General features: G+C 33.9%; 1 protein-coding gene across 1 annotated transcript in view; it reads left to right on the forward strand.

Annotated features, from left to right (window-relative positions):
- The first annotated feature begins 3,768 nt into the window (after positions 1-3,768).
- LOC131164383 (F-box/WD-40 repeat-containing protein At3g52030) overlaps positions 3,769-23,214 on the forward strand; it is a 49,631-nt gene continuing 30,185 nt past the window's right edge. The window contains exons 1-5 of the mRNA XM_058121525.1: positions 3,769-4,144; positions 10,629-10,829; positions 11,905-11,959; positions 14,570-14,668; positions 20,694-20,797. Of these exons, the coding sequence (XP_057977508.1) occupies positions 3,981-4,144; positions 10,629-10,829; positions 11,905-11,959; positions 14,570-14,668; positions 20,694-20,797 (623 nt within the window). The 5' untranslated portion in view covers positions 3,769-3,980. The remainder of the gene's footprint in view (positions 4,145-10,628; positions 10,830-11,904; positions 11,960-14,569; positions 14,669-20,693; positions 20,798-23,214) is intronic.

Below are 23,214 nucleotides of genomic sequence, written 5' to 3' on the forward strand. Positions count from 1 at the left end.
AGCATAAAACCAAATTGATTTTCTGAGATCTTCGTTTCTAACCTTAATCTTTGTTCAATTACCCTTTCTCATAGTTTTATTGTATGACTCATAAGTTTAATTCCACGATAGTTATTACAATTTTTGAATATACCCTCAAATATAACCAATTTACTTAATTCCCCATATCCCACTCTCGCTTTAGAATGGTGCCTAGGAAACCTAAATTGAAAATTTACCCCAGCCAAAATGACGACGATCGCGACTATGACCCCGTGGTGGTGCCTAATCGTCAATTTAGCTGAAGATATAAAGAGAAATTGAGAAAATGTCGGTGCCTACGCCGCTTCTATAACAAATTCGCTCTGGTAGAAATGTCGGTGGCGGAATTAGGAATCCAATGGTATTTTCGATTTTTCGATCAACCGAATATTTGCTGAGAAATTGAGGAGAGAGGTAGAGGAGACGAGGAGAGGGAGAGAGTGCATGAGAAGCCAGGAAGCATTCTGCTTCCTTCTTCCTGAAGGAAATTCCTTCAGGTTTACCTTTTAATATAAATATATATATAACTTTAATTATTACAATATCATATACTTATATATAGATATGTATGTATATCATTTTAATTATTTAATAAATTGAATTCAATAATGTTTAATTAATTAATCCAATTTAACAATAATTAATTAATTAATAATTAATACATTATTATTATTATTATTTTCAAACTTCTATGCATATAATTTTCCAGGGCGTTATATTACCCGCTCATACAAGTAGTTTCCCTATACTCTGGTACCAGACTAAAAATTATCAGGACACTCGCCTTTCTCAGCAAGCTCTCGGGTGAAGAATTTTATTTTACCATAAATATACATACAATTAAATTCACATACTATATATCCTATCAGAACACATTTCACGTCAATTATCCACACAGGAAAATACAGTCCACACAGGAAATACCGTCCACACAAGACTCATATCCACACAGGAATTACCGTCCACACATGATTTTGCATAAATTCTTCCCCACCAACCATCACTGTCATACCTCCACAATGACCTATCCATAGTATATCAATAGAACAACCTCCTCAAACCTGCCAATGTTCTACCCCAATATATAATGACAATATAAAGAACTCCTTAGGTCTGCCAACGTTACATTGTGATTACATCTAGGCAATATAACGAACTCCTCAAGTTTGCCAACTTTATATTGTGATACACATGAATAACCACACAAAATGACCCATTCACACACATCAAACTATTCACCACACAGTAACAACAAGTAGCTAGTATTCGCAATCAATCTATGTTCACAAATAAACTGTATTAATAACTAGCCAATATTCACAAGCAGTCAGTTTTTATCACCAATCAGCATTCACAACAGCCAGTATTAGCAACGAGTTAAATTATGAAAGTTATATTCTTGCCGCACAATTTTTCCCACATATAATATATATCAAAATTCATTATTTTTCAATTGCCTAATATGTTCATAAAATCATACCTAAAATTATAAATATGTATAATTAAATTTAACTGGTTAAAACTTAGTAAAACCTGCTATAATTAATTCCCCTTACCTGTTTCTCAAATTTTTTCCCAAATCGAATAGAAAACGAGACCCTGTATTCCAAAAATCCTAACTTAATTAGTTTAACCCTACAAATGTTAGATTTATCATTTAGCATCTCTTAGGTCCACACACTGCAAATACTTAATTTAATATTAAAAATTATCCTACTTACCCTGGTTTTGGAGTGGTGCCCAAGAACCCCAAATTAAAAATCTGTTCCACCTAAGTTGTAGAAAATCTTCCCAAGAACCTCGTGGTGGTTCCTGATCATCAATCCGGGCTTTAACGGAGCCGGAATCGAAGAGAGAAAGTAAGGACACCGTAGGGTAGAGAGAGAGAGAGAGAGAGAGAGAGAGAGAGAGAGAGAAAACATCACTTAAAATTATAGCAATCTTATTTATAGGTAGGGCTTCGTCGACGAGACATGTGGATTCGTCAATGATCCCAAGAAGAACTTTTGTCAATGAAGCCGTGAGTTCGTCAACGAATCTCAGTAATATCTGAAACCTCTCTGGGTAAATCTTCATCAACGAGACATGACTCGTTCTGAGTTGTGCTTCCAAGTGCAGAAGTGTCAAATTGTATAAAAGATGAGTCTAGGACCGTATTCCACAGGGACCACTGCGTATCAAAGTATTTGTGAGAGTTTAGTGAAATCCTATTGTTGTAAAATGGGGTTTGAAAATCTTTTTGATCTTTTATGATTTTGAAAACAGTAAACAAAGTGGGAGGTATTTGAGAAAAAAAAAATGCTAAAATGTGACTAAACTTTTATCGAATTTCGAAAAATATAAACGTACTAACGCAACCAAACAAAACGGATTAACTGAAACAATTGACCAAACACTCAGTTTACGGGTTCAACATCTGTTTCCTTCCAACGTTTACTAATTCCCTAGGCCTTACTTCTCTTTTTGTTAATCCAATCAAGACATTAATAAAATAAAATTTTATTACTAAACCTCGAGTAAATTTGCCACATCCAAATGGAAGAAAATAAAAACTCTCATTAAGCATAAATTGAATTTCATGTAAAAATTAGTTGATGAAAATCCTAGATTAAATAAAGGTTTTGACGTGCCTAATGTCAACAACAAAACAAGAAATAAGAGCCAATGATTTATCAACGATGCCTTCAATTTTTGATTTTTTTGAAAAAAAAAAATGTCTTTAAAAACATTCAAAGATTTTTGTAGAATTTTTTTTGAAATTTTCAATATTTTTCTAAAATTTTATGGTATTTTAAAAGATTTTTCCTCATTTTTTAATATTTTATGTTTCCATATTTTTAAAATTTCAAATCAAAATAACTCAAAATATTTTTCCTGTCTTCAAAAATAGTTTTCAAAATTTTCCCCATTTCCTCTATTTTTTATGATTTTTTGTTATTTTTCTCTAATTGCTAAAATTAAAAAAGCTAATTAAAAAATTTAAATAAAATAAATAAAAAAATAATAAAAAGTTCAGGTTTGAACTGGGTCGGACATTTTGACCTAGTGGGTACCACGTGTCCACCCACAATGGCAACACGTGACATCCTCTCTATTTTTTCTTTATTTTAAATAGGAAGCTCAATCATGCTATTGCCTATAAAATTGACTTCATGAATCTCACGCAAAAAACCAAATAAGAGTGACCACAATCAAAGTTGACAAGGTTGATCCATGCCTCATATACAAATATAGATAAATAAGTTTATGTATATATAGGTTAAAAGACATTAATTTTTTATTTTTTAGATTTGACAAAAGATGCAGATATTTTTTTAAAGATTTCAAAAGAATCACAATCTTCTCCTAAGATTTTAAATATTTTTAGTCATATTACAACATTTTTACCAAATGTTCAAAATAAAAATTTTCTTTTTAATAGCTTCTTTTTACAAGAAGACCATATATTTTTAAAATTAATATTAATAAATTTATTTTCATTTGTTACTTTTTAAAAAAAAAATCCTTTTAAAAAGCAATGGGGTGAATATTCTTTTAAGGGTGAATTTGCCCTACTCCTCCCCCCTCTCTCCCAACATTTTTTCATCTCAAAATTTTCTCTTAAAGATAAACAAAATTTTTTAATTTAAAAAAAGTCTAAAAACTTTTAAAAGTTATGAATTTAAAGGAATTAAATATTTTTTTACAATCATCTTTAATCATTTTAAATTTATATAGCCGATCCCTTACCCGATCAAAGGCTTGATTTTGTGGACTAAACCAAATTTTGGTTCATTCATGACACGGTGACAAATAAGGAGAGTGTGAAAGAGAGAGAATGTCTTTGGTGAACCATGAATTCGATCCAACTAATAAAATTGAAACAAAATGGATTAACAATAAAATAACACAAGCTCTCGTCTTTTCCACTTCGCCGCCCACGTGAGCCTGTGGAAATACTCCTCCGAGGATATTCGACGATGCGTTCCGCAGCCGCCGGCGACGGGTCGCCGAGCACGAGGAGGAGGAGCAAAGAGAGAAGAGCGAGCAGAATCCAGGTCCTCGACCACGACATCCTCTGCATGGTCTTTGCACTCCTCGACCTCTTCGACCTCGTACGCTGCTCCGCCGTCTGCAAATCCTGGTACTTGCTCTCTTGTTTTATTTTTTTTGCTTTTGTTATTTGTTCGGTTTTGAGAACGGGGGAAAAATCTAATGAACAGTTATAGAAGGCCTTTTTTCATGATAAAAGTTTTCCTACATTTTCTCGCCGCCAATCGAAGTCAAAATGATAGGGCATTTTAGCATGATTCAAGCTATTTTTTTAAATTTTCTAACTTATTTTACGTTTGGATTGAAATTAGGGTTGGAAATTTCGTAAGTTGCAAATTTTGTAGAAATTGAGATTGAACGGTACTTGACTTATGAAATCATAGCTCTATCACTTATAATAGGCTAGGTATTTTTCACCGTGTTTTTACAAAAAATTGCAAAACATGCCACATCTTTTTCTTGTTTTCCAATATTTCTTATGAAGAACTTAGTATATATATATATATATATATTCCAAGTTTTTATATAAATATTAGTAAGTTAGAAGATAAGATGATATTTTATAGTTAGGGCAAAAGACATGTCAATGTCCTTTGATGTTTGACAACAAGACTATGACGGCCTTGAGGTTTAAAAAATTCTAGGACCTTCTGATTTCAAGAATTCTAGAGACCTGTGCCAAAAAGATACAAACCTCTTCTTGTATTTTACACCAAAAAAAAAAAAAAAAAACAAAAGAAAAAAGACAATTCTTTTGAGAGCTGTAAATGTTCCAAAAATAGATGTTAGGAGATTATGAGACTATGACGTTCCTGAGGTTTCAAGAATTCTAGGGTCCTTTCTTGAAGTTTGTCAAAAAGATACAAACCTCTTCTTATATTTTGCAAAAAAGAAAGAAAGAAGAAGATAAGTCTTTTGAGGGGTGTAAATGTTCCAAAAATCAAATGTCAGGAGAGGTCTGTGACACTTTTGAAATCTTAGGGGAGGTCCCTGTCTTTTTGCCGAACCTTAAGGAAGGTCAATGTCTTTTGCCCTTATAATTTATTTAAAAAATTGAAAATTAAAAATAAAGACTATGTTTCACAGCTGCATAGACTTATTGTTGGAGTCTTTCTCAATTCCTTTTGGAAAATTAAGAGTTAAAAATTAGGATTACTTTCCAAACACACTTGGGTGAATGCTTAATGATACCCACAGGCCCTGAAAATAAACTGACCCTTATTGTTGGGATGACTTTTTTTTTTTTTTTTTTCTCTATTGAAAATCAATTCTTTCGAAAAATTTAGACTTAAAAATTAGGATTTTTTTCTAAGCACACTAGGGCCAATACTTGAAAATACCCACCAACCCCAAATTAAATATGGCAAGTGATTGGAACCATAAAAAGGGCCATTATCTCTAACTTATTAGATTTATATTTATTTATATGAAAATTTTTATTGAAGAAAACAGAACAAAAATTACAAAACAAGACATCCTCCATCGATCAACATGTAGCTATCTAATCCCTTTGGAAGTCATTCAACTAAATGTCCCAAAAATACCCAAAGAACGTGCCCAAAAAGGAACGAGAAAAACTACTCTATCTCATAACAAGTGAGAAGATGTTGTTTTTGCATTGAAAAATGTCATTTTTTGCTCTTGCCATGAAGTCTAAAGAATATCATGCACGTCACAAGTGCATAAAGTCATTCCGCTTTAACTCCCCTGAACCCCTTATAATTGAATTTATATAATAGGAACTTTATTAGCGTCAGTCACCACTTCTAGGTAATTAGAATTGTTAGAATATCACTTTATTTAAGAGTTTAAGTTATTAGGTTGTGGGCCAACAATGGATATCAAGCTTTAACACTACTCCGCATGAGCAACCCGATAGTGCGTGAAGAGATAAATACGCGATAGATAGCACCCATTACAGGGAATACAATAGTTTTTTAAACTCCACATAATAAACTCAGACAACGAGATTAGAACCCATTACCTCTTGGTAACTAGATCTAATACCATGTTAGAATACCGCCTTACCTAAAAGGTTAAACTATTAAGTTGTGTGCCAACAATGTATATCGAATCATGTAGTTGAAACCCTTAGTCATGGGCCACTACCTTTAACAATCATACACTAAGGTGACAAGAATTCTATTTAGCTAGATGGAATTGTCTTACTATTATCATTATTATGATAATAAGTAGAGAGAGTGTAATTTACATTTTTGTCTGTGCATACTTGGGATATTGATTGTTAATTTAAAAATCGAGAAAGTCAATTAACTTCGAAAAAATCAGCACCTAAATTTCCCATTTGATCTTCTTTATGGAAAGTTGGTAGTTTTAATTACTTGAAAATAAAAAATAAAATATCTAAAACAATTTAGGCAGTTGGCAATTTATTCAATCAAACCAGCGGCTTTTTGCCGCTGAAATTAGCTGGAATTGCCACCTTGATATTCCTGAAAAGAAAGTAGTAATACCTTAGAGGACCTGGGGTGTACTCAGAGAGATCTCTCTAATGCTTGAATCAGGTATTGAAGAAGGAAGAATAAATAGCAACAATGTCAAGATGTGTGTGTGTGTGTGTGTGTTTTCCTTACTTTGCCTAGGAATCCCTTTTATAGGTGAGGCACCCAGGCATTCAATGTCAGGGGCCTTTAATTTGTAGGAGTTCTAAGTCCATGAAGGGTCATCCCCCCCCCCCCCCTTTCATTTTTCCTTTGTTTTGGAGTTATGATCTTTTCATCTCCCAGATTTAATTACGTTAAGTTACACCCTTTATGCCAAGGGTACCCGTTCACCATCCAGGTTGTAGGTATTATTTTATCTTGTCCTTCACTCCCAAGCCTCAGAAGACACCTTCAAGTTTGGGAGTATTTAGTTTTTCACATTATTTTTTGCTCTATTGTTGATTATGAATAGCTATCTATCAATTATGACCTGGGCTTATTTGTACATGAGCACATCTATCAATTATAAGTAAAGCTCATCTATAATTGAAAGCCCTGTTTTATCATTTACAAGCAGGGCTCATCTATGATTGCCTAGCTCATTTGTTCCTTAAATAGTTATATGAGAAAAATTCATATGTTGATGATAAGCAGAGTTTTGTTAATCATGAGCAATGCTTATATGCCAATTTATGAACAATGCTCATTTGTAAAATTTACGAGCAATGCTTAGTTATCATTTATGAGCAGTGCTCATTTGTCAATTATGAGCAGGAGTCGTGTGTCGATTATGAGGAGAGCTCGTCTCTCAATTATGAGCAAAACTCATCTGTCAATTATAAGCAAAGTTCATATGCTAATTTATCAGTTGGGCTCATCTTCCATTGTGCAGTTCTCATTTGTCATATGAGCAGGGATCATCAAATCAATTGTATATCGTTGAGATACAAAAATAAAGAGAAAAGAGCATAGTAATTTTACGTTGTTGAGTAATATACCTATTCTTCATGAAACCTCTGAAAAATCATTTTATAAATAATTTTTTTAACATTTAATGCTCTACCAGTGAAGTAGTCTTACATACTTCAATTGAATAACTTCATAAATTTTGATACTATTTAAATAATTCAACACATGAATAAATAAACAAATGGTCAAGTGTAATTTGTCTGTGCAAATGAAAATTGGCCTTAGTCATTTTGATTAATTTTTTGATTTTTTCCAACTAGTTAATTTCGATTGGAATAAAAAGATACATGTGATAAATAATATTTTGATTTTCTGACAGCAACTAACTTTTGAAAAGAAAAGGAAGTTCATGAATCTTGCCCATTTTTGGGTATTTAATTAGATATAAGTTTAGTATAATAAGTAATTGAATATAGTTTGGTCAATGTTGGGGAAAATTTTCAAATGAAGAGGACCTTAGCTTTTTGAAAGAAGAGTCCCAATTGTCAGTTGGATTGAAAATAACCCTGCAATTAAACCAAAAGAATATATATATATATATATATATGTATGTTTATATATTGTCCATTTATTTGCTAGAATTTTCATTCTCTAAAAAATTCTTAAATTGATATGATATGGCCAAATGAACCAAGCATTTAGTCTTGTGATTCATGACCTTGGTGATCACTGCTGTTGGTGGATTTCTTGCGTTGTTTTTTTTTTTTTTTTTTAAGTTTCATCAGGCCTTAGATTCAAGGAATCCCTTAGGGGCCAATTGAGGTGGCCCCCACTTACTTTTCCCCCCCCCCCTTTCTAGTTACAAGGATCATCAGGAGGGAAGCAAACTTCTCCTTCGTGGCGTGCCGATAAATTGTGGGGCAACCAATTATGTCCTTGTGTTAGCAATGAATTGTTGGGCAACCAATTATGTCCTTAGTGCCAAGACATTCCTTAAGACCTTGATGCCAAAAATCAATCAACAACCTTTGAGTGACTAGAACCAGAATCAATCGAGGTTGCCTTGAGCTTGTGTCAGCAATACTTCTTTTGGTCCCACAGTGGGCACCAAACTGTTGCCATTGAAATTAGCTGGACCAATTTGCAACCTCAATTTTTTAAAAAGAAAGTAGGAAAAGCTTGAAGGACCCAGGATGTACTTTGTGGATCCCTCTAATGCTTAAGTTAGGGACCAAAGAAGTAAAACTGAATATAGCGACATTATGTGTTTTTTTTTACCCCTTACCTTCCTTAGGAATCCCTTTTATAGGTAAGGTATACTTCTTGCATCAATTGTAGGGGCCTTTTATTTGTAGGAGTTATAAGCCGTTAGATTTGGGATGAAATGCCAAGTTGCCTACATAAGAGGGAATCAAACACTAAGTGGTTGGTCTCAAGCCAGCACTCTCATCATCACACAAAGCAATCACATTCTCATCATTCTTATCATGCTGAACACATAAGAATTAAATAAAATCATATTTATCTCGCTATTCATTTAAAAACTAAATGTGTCACTAAAACACTAACATTAGTTGATTGATGATGGTGGGATGGTACCAGCAAGTAATATTCCTGCCTGCATATATACTCCATAAGGAATTGGGTATCAAATCCATGGTTATTCATACAAAATCATGGGGATCATGAATCCAAACTAACATTTAAAGTTTCAAACATTCAAGCATCCATAAAATTAATTGATAAGTCTCTATGGGATGCTACTATAAATTGGCAGAAAAGGATTCATGTAACTGAACCCACCTAGTGTGACTTAATGCTTGGTTGTTGTTCTCGTCTATTGGATGCTACAAATCGTGCTAGATTGATTTAATTTGTAATTAAAGATGTTGAATTTAAACTCTTGTTATCATAAAAATCATAATAATAAATACTTAAACATTCTCCTACCCATCATGCTATGAGTAATGAAAACAAATCCCAAATTCCACACCTCAAGTTAGAGCGAAACAACCCTTGGATCCTTAAGAGGGAACCTCCCTTTATTCTTAGTGTTCCAATGTCTTAGACTCTCAAATAGGCACTCTATTTATGGGCAAATTGGTGTATTACTGTATTAGAGCACACTGTTTGTGGGGAGCCATCAAAAGAGAGAAAAACACAAAAAAACTGTGTGAAAGAAGGAGAGTCAGCACCTGTCCTGAGGCATTGTCCAGAGCTTAGGCGCAGTGCAACATGGAGCTATTTGGGCATTGCTAAGCCGCTCAAGATGAAGTCCTGCAAGTTTTGCAATTCACAATTTTCCATCGTAGACATTGTATTTATGCTCAAATCTCATAGTCCAAATTGTCCTCATATGATTTTGTTGTGAAATCACGCCTTAAAGTTTTAGACACACACAGAGCAAATATGAAAAATAAATAAAATCAAGAGAGAAAAGAAAAACAATGAATTTACATGGTTTGGCAATGTGCCTACGTTAACAAAGCCCTTGCGCAATTTCGACTATCATCAAAAGAAAAGCTACAGTAGAGTTTCAACCTTTGGCTACAATATGTATATATAGCCTCATATGAAAATCCCAAAATACCCTTATATGATAATATAATTACACTATGAGCTGGCTCAAACATATTGTATTGTACCCACACTCCCCCAATGCACTCCTACTAGGCTTTGTTTAAGTAGACAGGGAGGTTTCGCGCATGGAGGGCTTAGACCCTGAAACCTTCTGCATGAAATATCTCCATTTGTAACAGGCTTCAATTAGATAACCCCTCTGAATACGAGCCGTAACTCGAAAGATTGAATTAATTCCAAAGAGGGTTCTTACTAGTTTACTAAAACAGGTTGACGATTGGGCTTAGGAACTTGAAAATTGATTATGGGCTTTAAATTTTGCAGATAAGAGTCCTTGTGGATTTGAAAATTGAGATCAGAATGAATATGGGTCCAAAAAATGTGGACCAAAACAGGAGGTGTCTACATCTTTAGACCCATTGTAGTTTTTAACATAAATGATCCTAATTACCAGTTCCATGAATTCAAAATGAAACCTAGACCTCTGTCTGTAATACATTTTATGGATTATTGATGGTTGCGTCAATAGTAGGGGAAATTGAATTGTTTGTTGAAGTTGTTACATTTTATGTCCCACACTTATCTTTTATTTTAATATTTTCCTGTTTGTCCTTTTTTTTCCTCCTTTCTTTTTCTATGAAGGAATACAATCATCAACAGATCTAAGATGTTGCAAATGATATTTTGCGAGCAAAACCGGGGTTCTACAGCCCGTTTCAATCTGTCTAATTGTTCAGAAGAGTCATTCAAAATATATATTGAGGAGCTGGCCATGCAACATCATAAGTTGTCTCTTGAAGAAGGAGTCATAAATGTTGATCAATGGAAAGGTCATTCCACTGGGTAAATTATTCTGTTCCTTTCCATTCGCTTTTTTTTTTTCCTATTGTTTTCAATTGGCAAGTGCCTCAGATAGCATTATGAAGTAATATCTATTATACAGTGTTTCCTTTGCAATGATAATATCTTAAAGTTTAAAGCAATCCATGTTGCATGGACTCAAGGCCTCTGATACAGTCTAAACTTCACTGTTAGGGGATGGGATGCATCTAAATTCTATTCTCTGGAGTAATATTTTTACTTGAGATGCATGTTGGTGTCTTGTATGAGGAAACTTAAATCAGTTGGAAATATGAATATAATATGGAAATATTCTCTCCTCTCCACCTATAAGCTAAGCCTGTGAACATTATCTTTCCCAAACTCTTCAGTGGTGGGAGCTTCAAATGCATGGACTGCCTCTTTCTTTCCTTTTTATCTCCCACCAGTCCCTTTGTATTTTAAGAAAGCCAAAATGGAAATTTTCAATTTTTTGTTGCAGTCAACAGCTCCATTAGGAAGTGATTTTATTTAATCTTAGGAAATATATTTTTTTCTTGGATGGGGTTATCAGGTTATGTTTTATCAAATTTCTATTTATTTTTATTTATTTATTGAGGAAAAGGGGAGGGGAAGGTAGTATTTATAATGACAAGAAACCAGAGCTTTTCATTGATGGGCTGTGTAGGTTGTGCTTTAAAGTACATATTGGGCCATTTTATGTTTGAACTCCCCATGCAAGAGGTTGTGTGTATGCTGTGTTAGGGTGTGCATTTGCCTATACAAAAAAGTGTAGTTAAAGATTTATGGTTTGAAGTACTTCAAAAACTAAGTAAATAAATAACCAAGCTCTGTCCTATATTTGCAGATATGCCATGCTATTGTCCAGAAAATGTGAATTTGCAACAAAATGCTAGCGTGTGTTGGACAAGGTTCAGGCCTTGTAAATTTATGACAACAAAACTTGTGTGTTGATTATGGTAAAATCTTAATAAATACTATGATAATCTCCTGAAAAGAGATTGTAAACAGCATTCAAATTATATGTAGAACTGGTGTATGTTTTTGAATCATTTTTTAAAATTTTGCTTTCTGTTAGGGTTGATCAGTGCCGGATGAAGATGGGCTTGATTCTTACTGGTGTTGGTGATCAGGTATGGTCCTCTGATTTTGGTTGTCTTCAGATTAGTGAATTGGAAGTTAAACTCTATTCTTAATGGATATAAATTACAATTGAATGGCTTGTTATAAGTTTCCTTTGCTTATTTTTCAGATCCAGGGGTTAAATGACAAAAAGTTAAAAATACCTTCCAAGGGGAAAAAAAGAAAGAAAATTAAAAAAGTAAAGAACTAAGAACCCCAGTTAGAAGGAAATTTATGGCTTTTGTTCTTCTTATATGTGTTAATAATGTATTCTATTTTTTGGATTGTAATTCATTTTTTATATTACCACAAAGGTGACCTCTAACTGGAATCCTTTTTCTTTTGCCTCTTTCTTTTGCTTTTTGATGGGATAAAATTTATTGTCATATCAAAATTCCCATTGAAGTAGATTGCTTTTCTTCAGAAGAATCTTTCAAAATATTTTTTTCATTAGTCATCACTTCATTGTTTGAATTGTAAATGCTGCATGTTTCCTAATTCACAAGATGCCCTGTAGAGCCCCGGAAAGATAAATTCCTTCTTTTTTGTGTACCCTGGTTCTCGTGGGTTCCGTATTCTGCCTCATGTTTTTGGGTCAACCTGTTTTTTTTTTTTTTTTTTGCATTCAGTTTGCTGGTCAGGATAAGTTATCTCCTCGCACTGTCAAATGTGTCTTTGTTGTGTATTCTAGAATTAAAAAGGGGGTTCCTGTTGTGATCCTTAGAACATATAAACTGTATGTCAGTTACGACCTGACCGCCTTTGAGGACATACTCTATTATTCTCATGCTGGATATTCTTTAGATGACTCCTGCAGGATCTTTGTTGCAGTTCCAGCTGAAACTTCTTCCCCTGCTCCAAAAATCATTTGAAACTTGAAAGTATTGGAATATCATAAGATGCAAATGATACAAATATTGCTATTTAGCCGCCTCTTCAGTTCTTTACTGGCTCCTGGTCCTAGAGATTAGACTTGGAGTTGCTTATTGCTTTTCGAATGTGTACCAGATCTTTTTCTCAGAAATGATCACCTGTCCTGTTGCTAATTATGTTTTTGCAACTCGTCTCCTCCTACCATTCATTCTTTTGTTCCGTCAATATTCTCAGTTTATATCCCATCTTCTCATGTTCAGGCACTTGCAAATCCCGGGAGCCTTCACTTCTCGAGGGACCATGGGAATTGGTGACCTTCCTCCTGATAAGGAATTGGTTAGTGTTGGTGGGTTTATACCATTAAATATCATCTTAATGGCATTGTTGAAAAACCAAACGCCCAGGGGTTATCATTGTGTTGATTACTTCCAGATATTCTCTTTGCGTGGAGTAGACACCTTAGTATGTTGATCAGGGGGAGGGTGGCGAGGCTTGAAAGTTGCGTGGTGCTATTTATAGTCTTAAGCAATCTCCTACATTCTAGTTTGACAACTTTGACAAGTTCACCAAAATATCTCAAAGTTTGGATTTGCGTAGTGCTATCCTAATCACCTTATCTTTGTCATGTGGAGGGAGACATGTAGTACTAGTGGTTTATGTTGATAACATTATTGCAGGCAGTGATATTGGAGGGATTGCAAATACTAACTACCCCCGACCCCCTGATTGGTCCACTGAATCAAAGGCTGGAATGAAAAATGGAAGTTTTGATCTTGACTCCTAGTCCATGTTTGGTTTGCACATTTTAGCTAGAATATTTATTCCCCCATTTAAGGGAACGGTGATGTAGGAATTACAATTCCGTTCTTCACTCTTTTTTGAAAGACAAAATTATGACTGTCTCTCAACCATCTCATGCATAATAATAATTAAATATTATAGGAATAATAATTATTGTAAAAATAATAAAATAATTGCCATTGTAAATTAAAAAATAATATAACACCAGAAACAACAAATAACAATTATAACATAAAGCAATTCCCATGTGTCAACTGTCAAGATTTCACTCAATTTCTTAAAATTTTTTTTAATTGAATTCCGTAACGATAAGATTTAAAATCCCAGAACAGAATTCTTTATGCCTTTTTTTCGGTTTGTAAACAAACAAGTTATTAAGAGAGAGAATAGAGAGTACAAATATAATAAGAAGGACAAGATATCCTCCTTTAAAGAAATCAAAGTAATTAAAAGTCTAGTAGGAGAAGCAAAATACAATTGAAGCAATGGTACCCTTTGAACCTGCCAAAGGAAGAACATCAAGATAAAGTCAGCGAACTTACTCTACCAAGAGCATTTTGGCCTTTAAAGATCCTAGCTTTTGCCCTAACCAAATACTACAAACTACTGCAAAAATACCATACCAATGAATTTCTCTGGACTTTCTTAAATTCTTTATGCTTTTAAATCTCTAACTTTCTTTTTTGAGATCAACTTCCTTCTATGTGAATCAAACACCTGAATACTTCTGTAATAGTCATTCAAGAAATTTGCAAAAACATTTTTTTAAAAGGTAAAATTTGCAAAAACATTAGTTCAATTATTTTGATATCATCAAAACCACTTTAAACCTTGAATTCTGACAAGATTCCCCTACACTTATATTGCCTTTTTGTTGTTTTTACACTGCTTCACCTTTAACTGCATGTACTATATTCTACCGACATTTTGGATAATTGTGGTGCCAGGTTATGCGTCTTTGGTCATTAGAAAGCTACAAATGTTTGGAAGAATATTCCATGCGAGATATGGCCCCTCTAGTTGATTTTGATTTTGACGAAAGCAAAGTAAGATGAAGATGGCAATGAATTCTCAATCTTTAACTTTATTGCAGAATCATTTTTTCCTGCATTCAATTATATGGTTCAACATATATCAAATTATGCCTCAGTTATAAGTGCCCACACTGTTGGTGTTTTTATGTAACCATTTGATTTTTATTCTATGTTATTGTAGCTGTGTTTTGCCATGCTTACCTTGCAATCAAATAGCATATCCTTAGATTCTTCTGTTCTCTAGCTTGATGGAACTCAATATTGATAGTTGTTCCTTGGGTTAATGATCAACATACAGTGTTCTGAGATTATTGATAGTTGTTCCAGTGCTAAATATGGCAAGTTTTTTTTTTTTTTTTTTTTTTTAAATTTTAAATTTTATTTTTTTATATATAGATTTTTCAGCTAAAATTGCAAGTTTATAATAAAACTTTCCAAAAACAGACTTGTCAATATTTAGTGGAATATGCCAGTTACAATGTGGTTAAGTGGATTAGGGAAAGTATTGGTGGATGTGGATTTAATGTAACATGATGAAAAAGGTGATTGATCTTTCTGGAAGTTTGTTCCAAGCTTTTTATGTTGGTACAAACAGTTTATATTGCTAGACTAGCCATTTCCATTTTGGACATCTATAAAAAAAGTAACTGGTTCTATGTGTGTTTTGTAATCTGTCCATGCTTGCTTTTACCTTTGATTGTTATAGGGATAATGCTCAGGCAGATTTCTTCTTTTTGTAATGATTGTCACTTTGCAATGTTTATTATTAAAGATTTATGCTTATGATGTATTTTTTTTCTTTTTGGAAATGAAAAACTAAATTTATGTTTGCATATTTGAATTCTGGGTGCCCACTATTATTGTGACGCTCCAATTTTCGTACCAATTTTTTCTATATATCATCAATAAACATTAAATCATACACATCACATCGGCCACGTCAACACCTCTGATACCACTCACATGACTCGACCCGCATTGGGCACCGGGTAAACAAGCATTTCATTTATATTAACCTAACAGCGGAAGTCATAAAATACAAACTATTCAAAATACAATACCCAGAGTATCATTATACATAAACGTATACATTTCTATCATAACCAAAACACCACAACCCTAGGAGAATTACACCTCCCTAGTTCAACACTCACCTTGTATATCAGGGTATCCACTCCACACTATCTCGGAGCCCTATCACCTGGTTTGTCTCTGTTCCCTGAAAAGTTTAGATAATTTGGGTGAGACACATCTCAGTAAGACGGAATAAATTATTTACAGTGTGTGGTAATATAAGTTCAGTTATATCAAAATACTCATTAAAATGATTTCCATCTGAGAAAGTATACAAGTTCATTTTCATACTCGTATAGATATGCATCACAAGCTTTTAAAAGCTTTTAATTTTGTTTCCAAAATCATTCGTACATAACTCATGTTTACCAGCGAGGCTCCCGAGAATAGGGAAGCTTACCCACCCATACATGCAGCTTCCCTCTGCCCTCATATCGTTTGCAACCTTACCCGATTACTCGGGTTCAGCTGCAGTTGATAATTATCAGGTTACTCACCTTACTCAGTAAGCCCTCAGGCGGAGAGTTTTACGTCACCTCATTTATTTATATTATTAACTCACACTATTTCTTCCCTCATTTTCTTTCATTGCATTTCCATTTTCATCTAGCTCATGAGTGTCCTTGATAGCCAATACACTCATTTCTGTAACTCATGGCTGCTCTGAGGATATTCACTATGCCATGCTTCCTTCTATGGTCAAGGTTGTGCGACCCAAAGGCTGGATCCAACCACAGTTGGCCGACTCGAATATATTAAAATATCATAACACATATCCCGTATCTGTAGTATGACTGGTCGGCCTATAGCCCTGATCCGGACTCAGGGAGCACAACAATTCTACTATACAGTTCAGTTGACTGTCACACCACACGCTCCACGAGTCCATGTGGTTGCACTAAGACCACTAGCAATGGTACCGTGCTCAATATCACAACCCATCATTAGAGTTTCCATATCCATCCATTTGGGTTATTATCATCACATACCCGCAATCATTATGTGATATTGACATTTCATCAATTATATTTCAATGATCCCATTGCAGCTTTCGCACTTTGCAATGTTCACATTTCCCCATTATTCACGTTCAGTATTCTCATTTCAATCATCACATTTCAATTTCCATATTGCAATTCATATTTCCCATATTCACATTCCAGTATACACATTTCAAAATTCACGTTTTCATTTTCACTTTTCAATATTTTCATATCAATATACACAATTAATCTCATATCAGTATATCTCAATTCATCTCAATAAAAATGCCCTCATAATTTTCTATGCACATTTCATCACCTCATAATAGTATATATCATGTTTCACGTATTTCAACATTTCTCAAAATACTCATATCAGTAATTCACACATTCTCATTTTCATAGAAATCATTTCTATTCACATATAAATACCACATTTCATCATTTTCCACTAACATATCAATAATTCTCATTTCATTATTTTCTCAGAAATTACCCATCAGTATATTTTACATTTTTTAGTATACGTCATATGTCACATAGTTTTCATCTAATATTCATAATATATTAATTTCATAGGGAAAAATACCATAGCTTTATATTCCACATATTTCATTCAATCAATAATATCAAAATACTGCTATAATTTATTCCCCTTACCTGATTTACTGAGAGTCTCGTTAAAACCCAGATCCTACGCCCCCGGCGCCCGAAACTCAAATCCTGCAATTCACGTTTTCCCCAAATTAATTAACTCATTTCCCAACATATAACCTTCCCTAGACTCCATATACTCCAAATTAACATTTAAACTAATATTTAACACCCTTACTTGGTTTCCTGAATTATACTTGCAGGGTTTCGAAATTACACCCGCGACGCTTACCCGAACCCTGAATTCAATAACCCTAGTTCAACTTCAGAATGCCCAATATTCTAGCATTTCTAAATCTACACTAATTAAATAATAATTAGCCCCTTAATAACCCTCTTATCCTAATTTTGGGGTTATGCCTACAACGATCCTACGAGAAATCCGCTCCGCTAGACTTGTAGAGAATTATCCCTAGATTCTCGTGGTGGTGTCTGATCGTCTATTAGACTTAAGATTTACGAGAAATTGAGATAAGAGTGAAAATTTAGCTTACCCCAGGAGATATGCCTACACCGCTCCTATGACAAATACACTCTGATAGAAATGTCGGTGGCGGAAAATGAAGTCCAGCGGTATTTCCTGATTTTCGATCGGTGCTCGTTAGGCCGAATCAAAGAGAGAGAGACGCAGGCGGAGACGAACGAGTTGAGTGCAGGCAGGGGCGTCTCTGTTTCTGCAATTCCACTTCCAATTCCTGAAGCTTCTGAGGTTAGATTTCTTTATATATATAAATAATATAATAATAATAATAACCTATAACCTTTAAATTTTATATATATATATATATATATAAAATAGTAATAACCTTTAACATATATATATATATATTATATTACTCAATTCATAATTCTTATTACTTAATTAATTAATTATTTAATTTAATTAATTATTATTATTATTATTATTTATATATATATATATATTTGAAATCACTCCACTAATCTTGTCTAACCATTTTTTGGGGTTATTACAATTACCACCTTACCTAGTAATCCATCAAAGTAACATAACTATAGTGAGTCACTATTTTTGCAGAAGTTGGATCATAGATACCTGGACTTAGGGTCTTTTATACATTTAATCTTTGTTTACTTGTTTAAGTGTATTTTAGGCTATATTTTTGAAATTATAATAATCATGCAAAAAGCAGAACAAGAAGCCAGACAAGTGATGGACCCTCAATGGAGGCTTATTCGAAAGAATTGGATTAAGAAATTACTGGTCCTGAACCCAATGGATTTAGGAGTAATTAATTAGGATTACATTTATGTATGGATTTGTTTTTGATTTATGTGTTTTAGGTGTTCTTGATTAATTAGCTAGGGGTTTACTTGTAAGCTTATTGATTTTAGCTTTTTAACATGTACTAGTAGGTTGAATTGTTGTAGACCGCATTCAATGAATTTGATATCTGAGAAGTTGCATGTTTTGCCTCCTTCTTCTTCTTCTCTCTTATCTCTCTTCTTTCTCCCCTCTTGATGGTATCATTTGGAATCAGAGCCAGATCACAATATTCATTCTTCTGTTTCTGAGCCTCATTTTCCCCTCTCATTCTCCCTCTTCCTCTATTCTCTTAATTTCCAGCCTTTTTCCCCTCTAAAGTAATTTTTTTTTTTTTGCAAACACTTTTGTTCCCACCTTCATCTTTGATCTTCTCAATTCGTCACTCTTTCTTCGTCAATCTCCCATTTCCCATCTCCATCCATGAATAGTAAGTCCCAGTTCCCAAAGAAAAAAATAAAATAAAAATCTACATCTCTTATCCACAACTGCCCCAAATTCATTTCATCACCTCACATCCTCCGTCACAGACATCTGGACCACCATTGAGAACAGAAACCTCTAGTCAGCTCTTCACTGAAATCTCCACTTTGTTGCTCATCCTACCAGAGTTTTCAGGGTATACCACCAGCATCATTGGAATTCCCAACTAGTTATCTCCAAAGAAAAGGGGAATGAGTAGAAAATATCCTCTTCAAGAACTTGTGGGTACAAATGTGGAAGTGACGTGCATAGGAACAACAGAAGATCCAAAGTTTTCTTTTAAGATGATACTATTACACACTTCATTTTTATTCTTATAAAAAACCAGAAGTTTCTGTAAGTCTTTTATTTGACATATCTTTAGTTTCTTGTCAAATAATAGTACAAATTTGGAATACTGATTTTGATCTTTAACTTGCATGATATATCCAAGGTACCGAAATCAAATAATACCCAAGAATTTCTTGACTATCAATTATATTTTCTCCATTATTCCTTCTCAAATTACTAAAATTGCATTTCATGTGCTCTGTCTTATGTCCAATTGTCTTGAAACCTCTAGATTCTAAAGTTTTGCTCCATGATTCCAACTTAGATTCTACTGCACCACTAGTTTAATCAATAAGACACTGTCTTGTGCGAACAAGGTATACTGTGGAACCTCATTTTAGCTATGCCTGATAAGTTTGTACAAGTAATTCTTCATGTACACCTATTTTTTTTGGAAATCCTGTAGAATCTCCGCCTATAGTCTGAAACTAGTCATTACCTTATCATACACATCATTGACTGTGTCTATATGCTTACTACTTTTTTTCTTTCTCAAACCTACTATAGAAGTTGAACTTCCATGGGTACGTATAGGTTTTCTTCTCTAGGTGTGCAAATACCTCTTCTTTTTCCTGAACTTCTTTGTTTGTTTTAAATATATATAGCTTTAATTGATCTCCTAAGCATAAGGCCAAATTGTTTTTCTCTAACCTTGACCTTTGTTCAGTTACCCTTTCCCAAAGTTCCTTAAATGTTCAATTCCACAATAGGTGTTATAATTTTGAATATCTCCTTTAACTTTCTATGAAGTGTTTTTCCTATTTTCATTTGGCATTTTCCTAATCCTTGTAATTTTGTTAAATAAACTAGTTAGCCATATTACTCCTTTTTTCTTCTTCTTTAATGCATATTGCATGCTTAACTTAACTTTATTGACACTAGTGTTGTTGACAAACCTCAAATTTTAATTTTTTTTAAAAAAGTTGTAAATTTTTAGTTTAAGCCTTGTGCTTGGATAGCTTATGAAAATAAGTTTGCGATATTTGTTTTTTATCTTCTTGTTTAAGTAAACCACTATCATCCTTAATTTTTATATACATTTTATATTACTGAGGTTTCTTCTTTCTTTATTCAGCCAATTATTGGCTTGTCTTTAATTTCATAAGCCAATTACTGTTGTTGCTTGACAACTAAATTGTAATAGTTTTATTAATGAGGAGTCACATGAGTTATTTCAATGATCTGTGATTTCTAACTTCTAATATTTTTTTTTTCAAATTTTTTACCACAGATTGTTAGTTTGGTTGGCACTAATATATGCATATGGAGACGCAATGGGAAACGAAGTGTGTTTCCCTCACGTGAAGGCACATTTACAAAAGGTTTATGTATGCGGTGAGTGAACAAATGTTCTTTTAGTCTTGATTGACTGCACTTCATTGCCAATTCTTCTGAATTTATTGAATATTGCTCAGTTACCAATTGACCTAGAGGCTTAAGATGTTAGGTTGTGGCAATAGTTTCTGCCAAGGCCACCTTAACGCTCCCAATGCATAAGCTGCCTGATTGTGGTTTGAGAGAAACAAACAAGGAATAGCAAATAGACAATGATTGCAGCAACAAAACTTAAACTCAAGACCTCCTAGCAATGATCGCTCTAGTTCCATGTTGAATCTTGACTGGACCTTAAGGTTTAAGTTGTTAGGTCATGTGATTCAGGATAAGCTTAGGAGGAGGTCATCCAGGGGAGATGGAACTGATTGAGCTCATGGAATAGTTCAACGTGATCAAGGCTTGTGTTGATTAGAAGGGACAAACATACAACCCAAGTTCAATTTTAATTCCACACTGAATAAAACTAATACAGAGCCGCCTTAGTATGGGGTTACAATTTACAGTGCTTGGAGAATATTGAAAATGACTAAGAATCTAAAATAGATTAAAATGTTGCTTTCCTAAATAGTAATTGTAGACACCCCAATTTTAACCATGCCGTTCTGGGAAGATCCTTTTGAAATATCCAATCGAGTCCTGAGCTTTCATTTGAAGTCCCAGTTTTAAATTGAGTCCCGATTATTTCTAACCGAGTCCCAGTAATTTTAAATCGAGTCCCAGTGTTTTAATTGAGTCCTGGTATTTTTAAATCGAGTCCCAATGTTTTAATTGAGTTCCAGTATTTTTAAACTAAGTCCCAGTGTTTTAATTGAGTCCTGGGTATTTTAAATTGAATACCGACATTTTTAGATTTAAGTCTTCTATTTTTAGATTGTGTCTTTTATTTTAGAATAAAGTCCCGATGCCCTTTTTTTATTCCCGGATATTTTTAGATTGAGTCTTTCAAAATTTTAATCGAGTCCCAAAATTATTATTATTTTTTTAGATCGAGTCTTTATTCTTATTTTTTTATTTGGGCTTTACATAAAAAAATAAATAAATGGCCCGTGCGTGCAAGCTCAATTGAAAGGGGGTGGGGCGGCAACCCTAAGCCTGTTTTTTTTTTTCTCTCCCTCTCCCTTCTATAAAAACAACCTCATGCACACACTATTGGGACACCTAAGAACTGCTGCAGCATCCCTATCCCTCTCACGGAAGCTCTCTCTTTCCTCAACCCTATCTCTTCCTTCTTCTCTTCCCCGCCGTTCGGCTTCTCAAAGTCCTCCCAATTCCACAATACCACAACACCAGCATACCCACGGTCTGTTCACAGCCGTGAGTTAACCCCACAACTGTAGCCTTCTTCTCATCATCTCCGGCACATCCACGGCCTCAACTCCGGTCACCTTGCAACCGTAGCCCAACAACATGACAAGCCGGCCACCTCTAAGCAGCCACGACCACGGCCTTGATCTGTTCTTCTGGCAACAAACCTCCCAGCATGACCTCGAACTGTGCTGTCACCGTCGCCGTCGCACAAGCCCGCCCACGAGCGTCGCAGCAGAACCATACTTCCGACTGTCGTCACCCCAGCACCGTCGTCGTCACCCGAGTACCGTCGCCGTCACTCTCCACCACACACCGCACAACCGGCAGCCCTCGCCCTCACCAGCTCCGGCGGCACCCCATCATGAGTTCCCTGTATGTGAACACACACACCAAACACAAATACACACACACACACACACGCCATACACACACAGAAAACACACACACAGTAAACAAACAAACACACACTGCATGCCCACACACACATTGCACGTATATGTTTTTTTTGTTTTGTCTTGTTTTAATGTTTAAAGCTTAAGGTTTTTTTGGTTATATTGTGTATATTAAATAATTAATAATGTTTTTGTAGGATTTTGAATGTCATAATATTTGTTTTTATAGTCAATATTCATATTTATATTTTTTGTTATATTATTATTGTAAAGTTTTTATTATAGGAATTTGTTTTAAAGTTCAGATTTTTGTTACATATATAATATTGTTGTAGGATTTTGAATGTTATAATATTTGTTTTAATATCTAATATCCATGTTTATAACCTTTTTTATTGTTGTATATTATTGTTAATGCTTTTTATTATTTATTGTATTTATTTATTAAAAATTTTAGATTTTTGTTGTATTATTTAAGCTCTTATTGTCATTATATTATTCATTGTTATTGTATATTATTGTTAAAGTTTTTTTTTTTTCCTTATTGTCATGTATTTATTGTTATTGTATTGGTAATACTTATTGATTATATATTTAGGGTTTTTCCACCATGTTGGTTATCTATATAGCATTTAGGGTTTTTGATTATTATTGTTATTATTTAGGATTGTAATTATGTTATGTTATTATTTACGCATGTTTAGGATTTTGATTGGT

This window comes from Malania oleifera, chromosome 9, assembly GCF_029873635.1.
Source record: "Malania oleifera isolate guangnan ecotype guangnan chromosome 9, ASM2987363v1, whole genome shotgun sequence".
Taxonomy (NCBI): Eukaryota; Viridiplantae; Streptophyta; class Magnoliopsida; order Santalales; family Ximeniaceae; genus Malania; species Malania oleifera.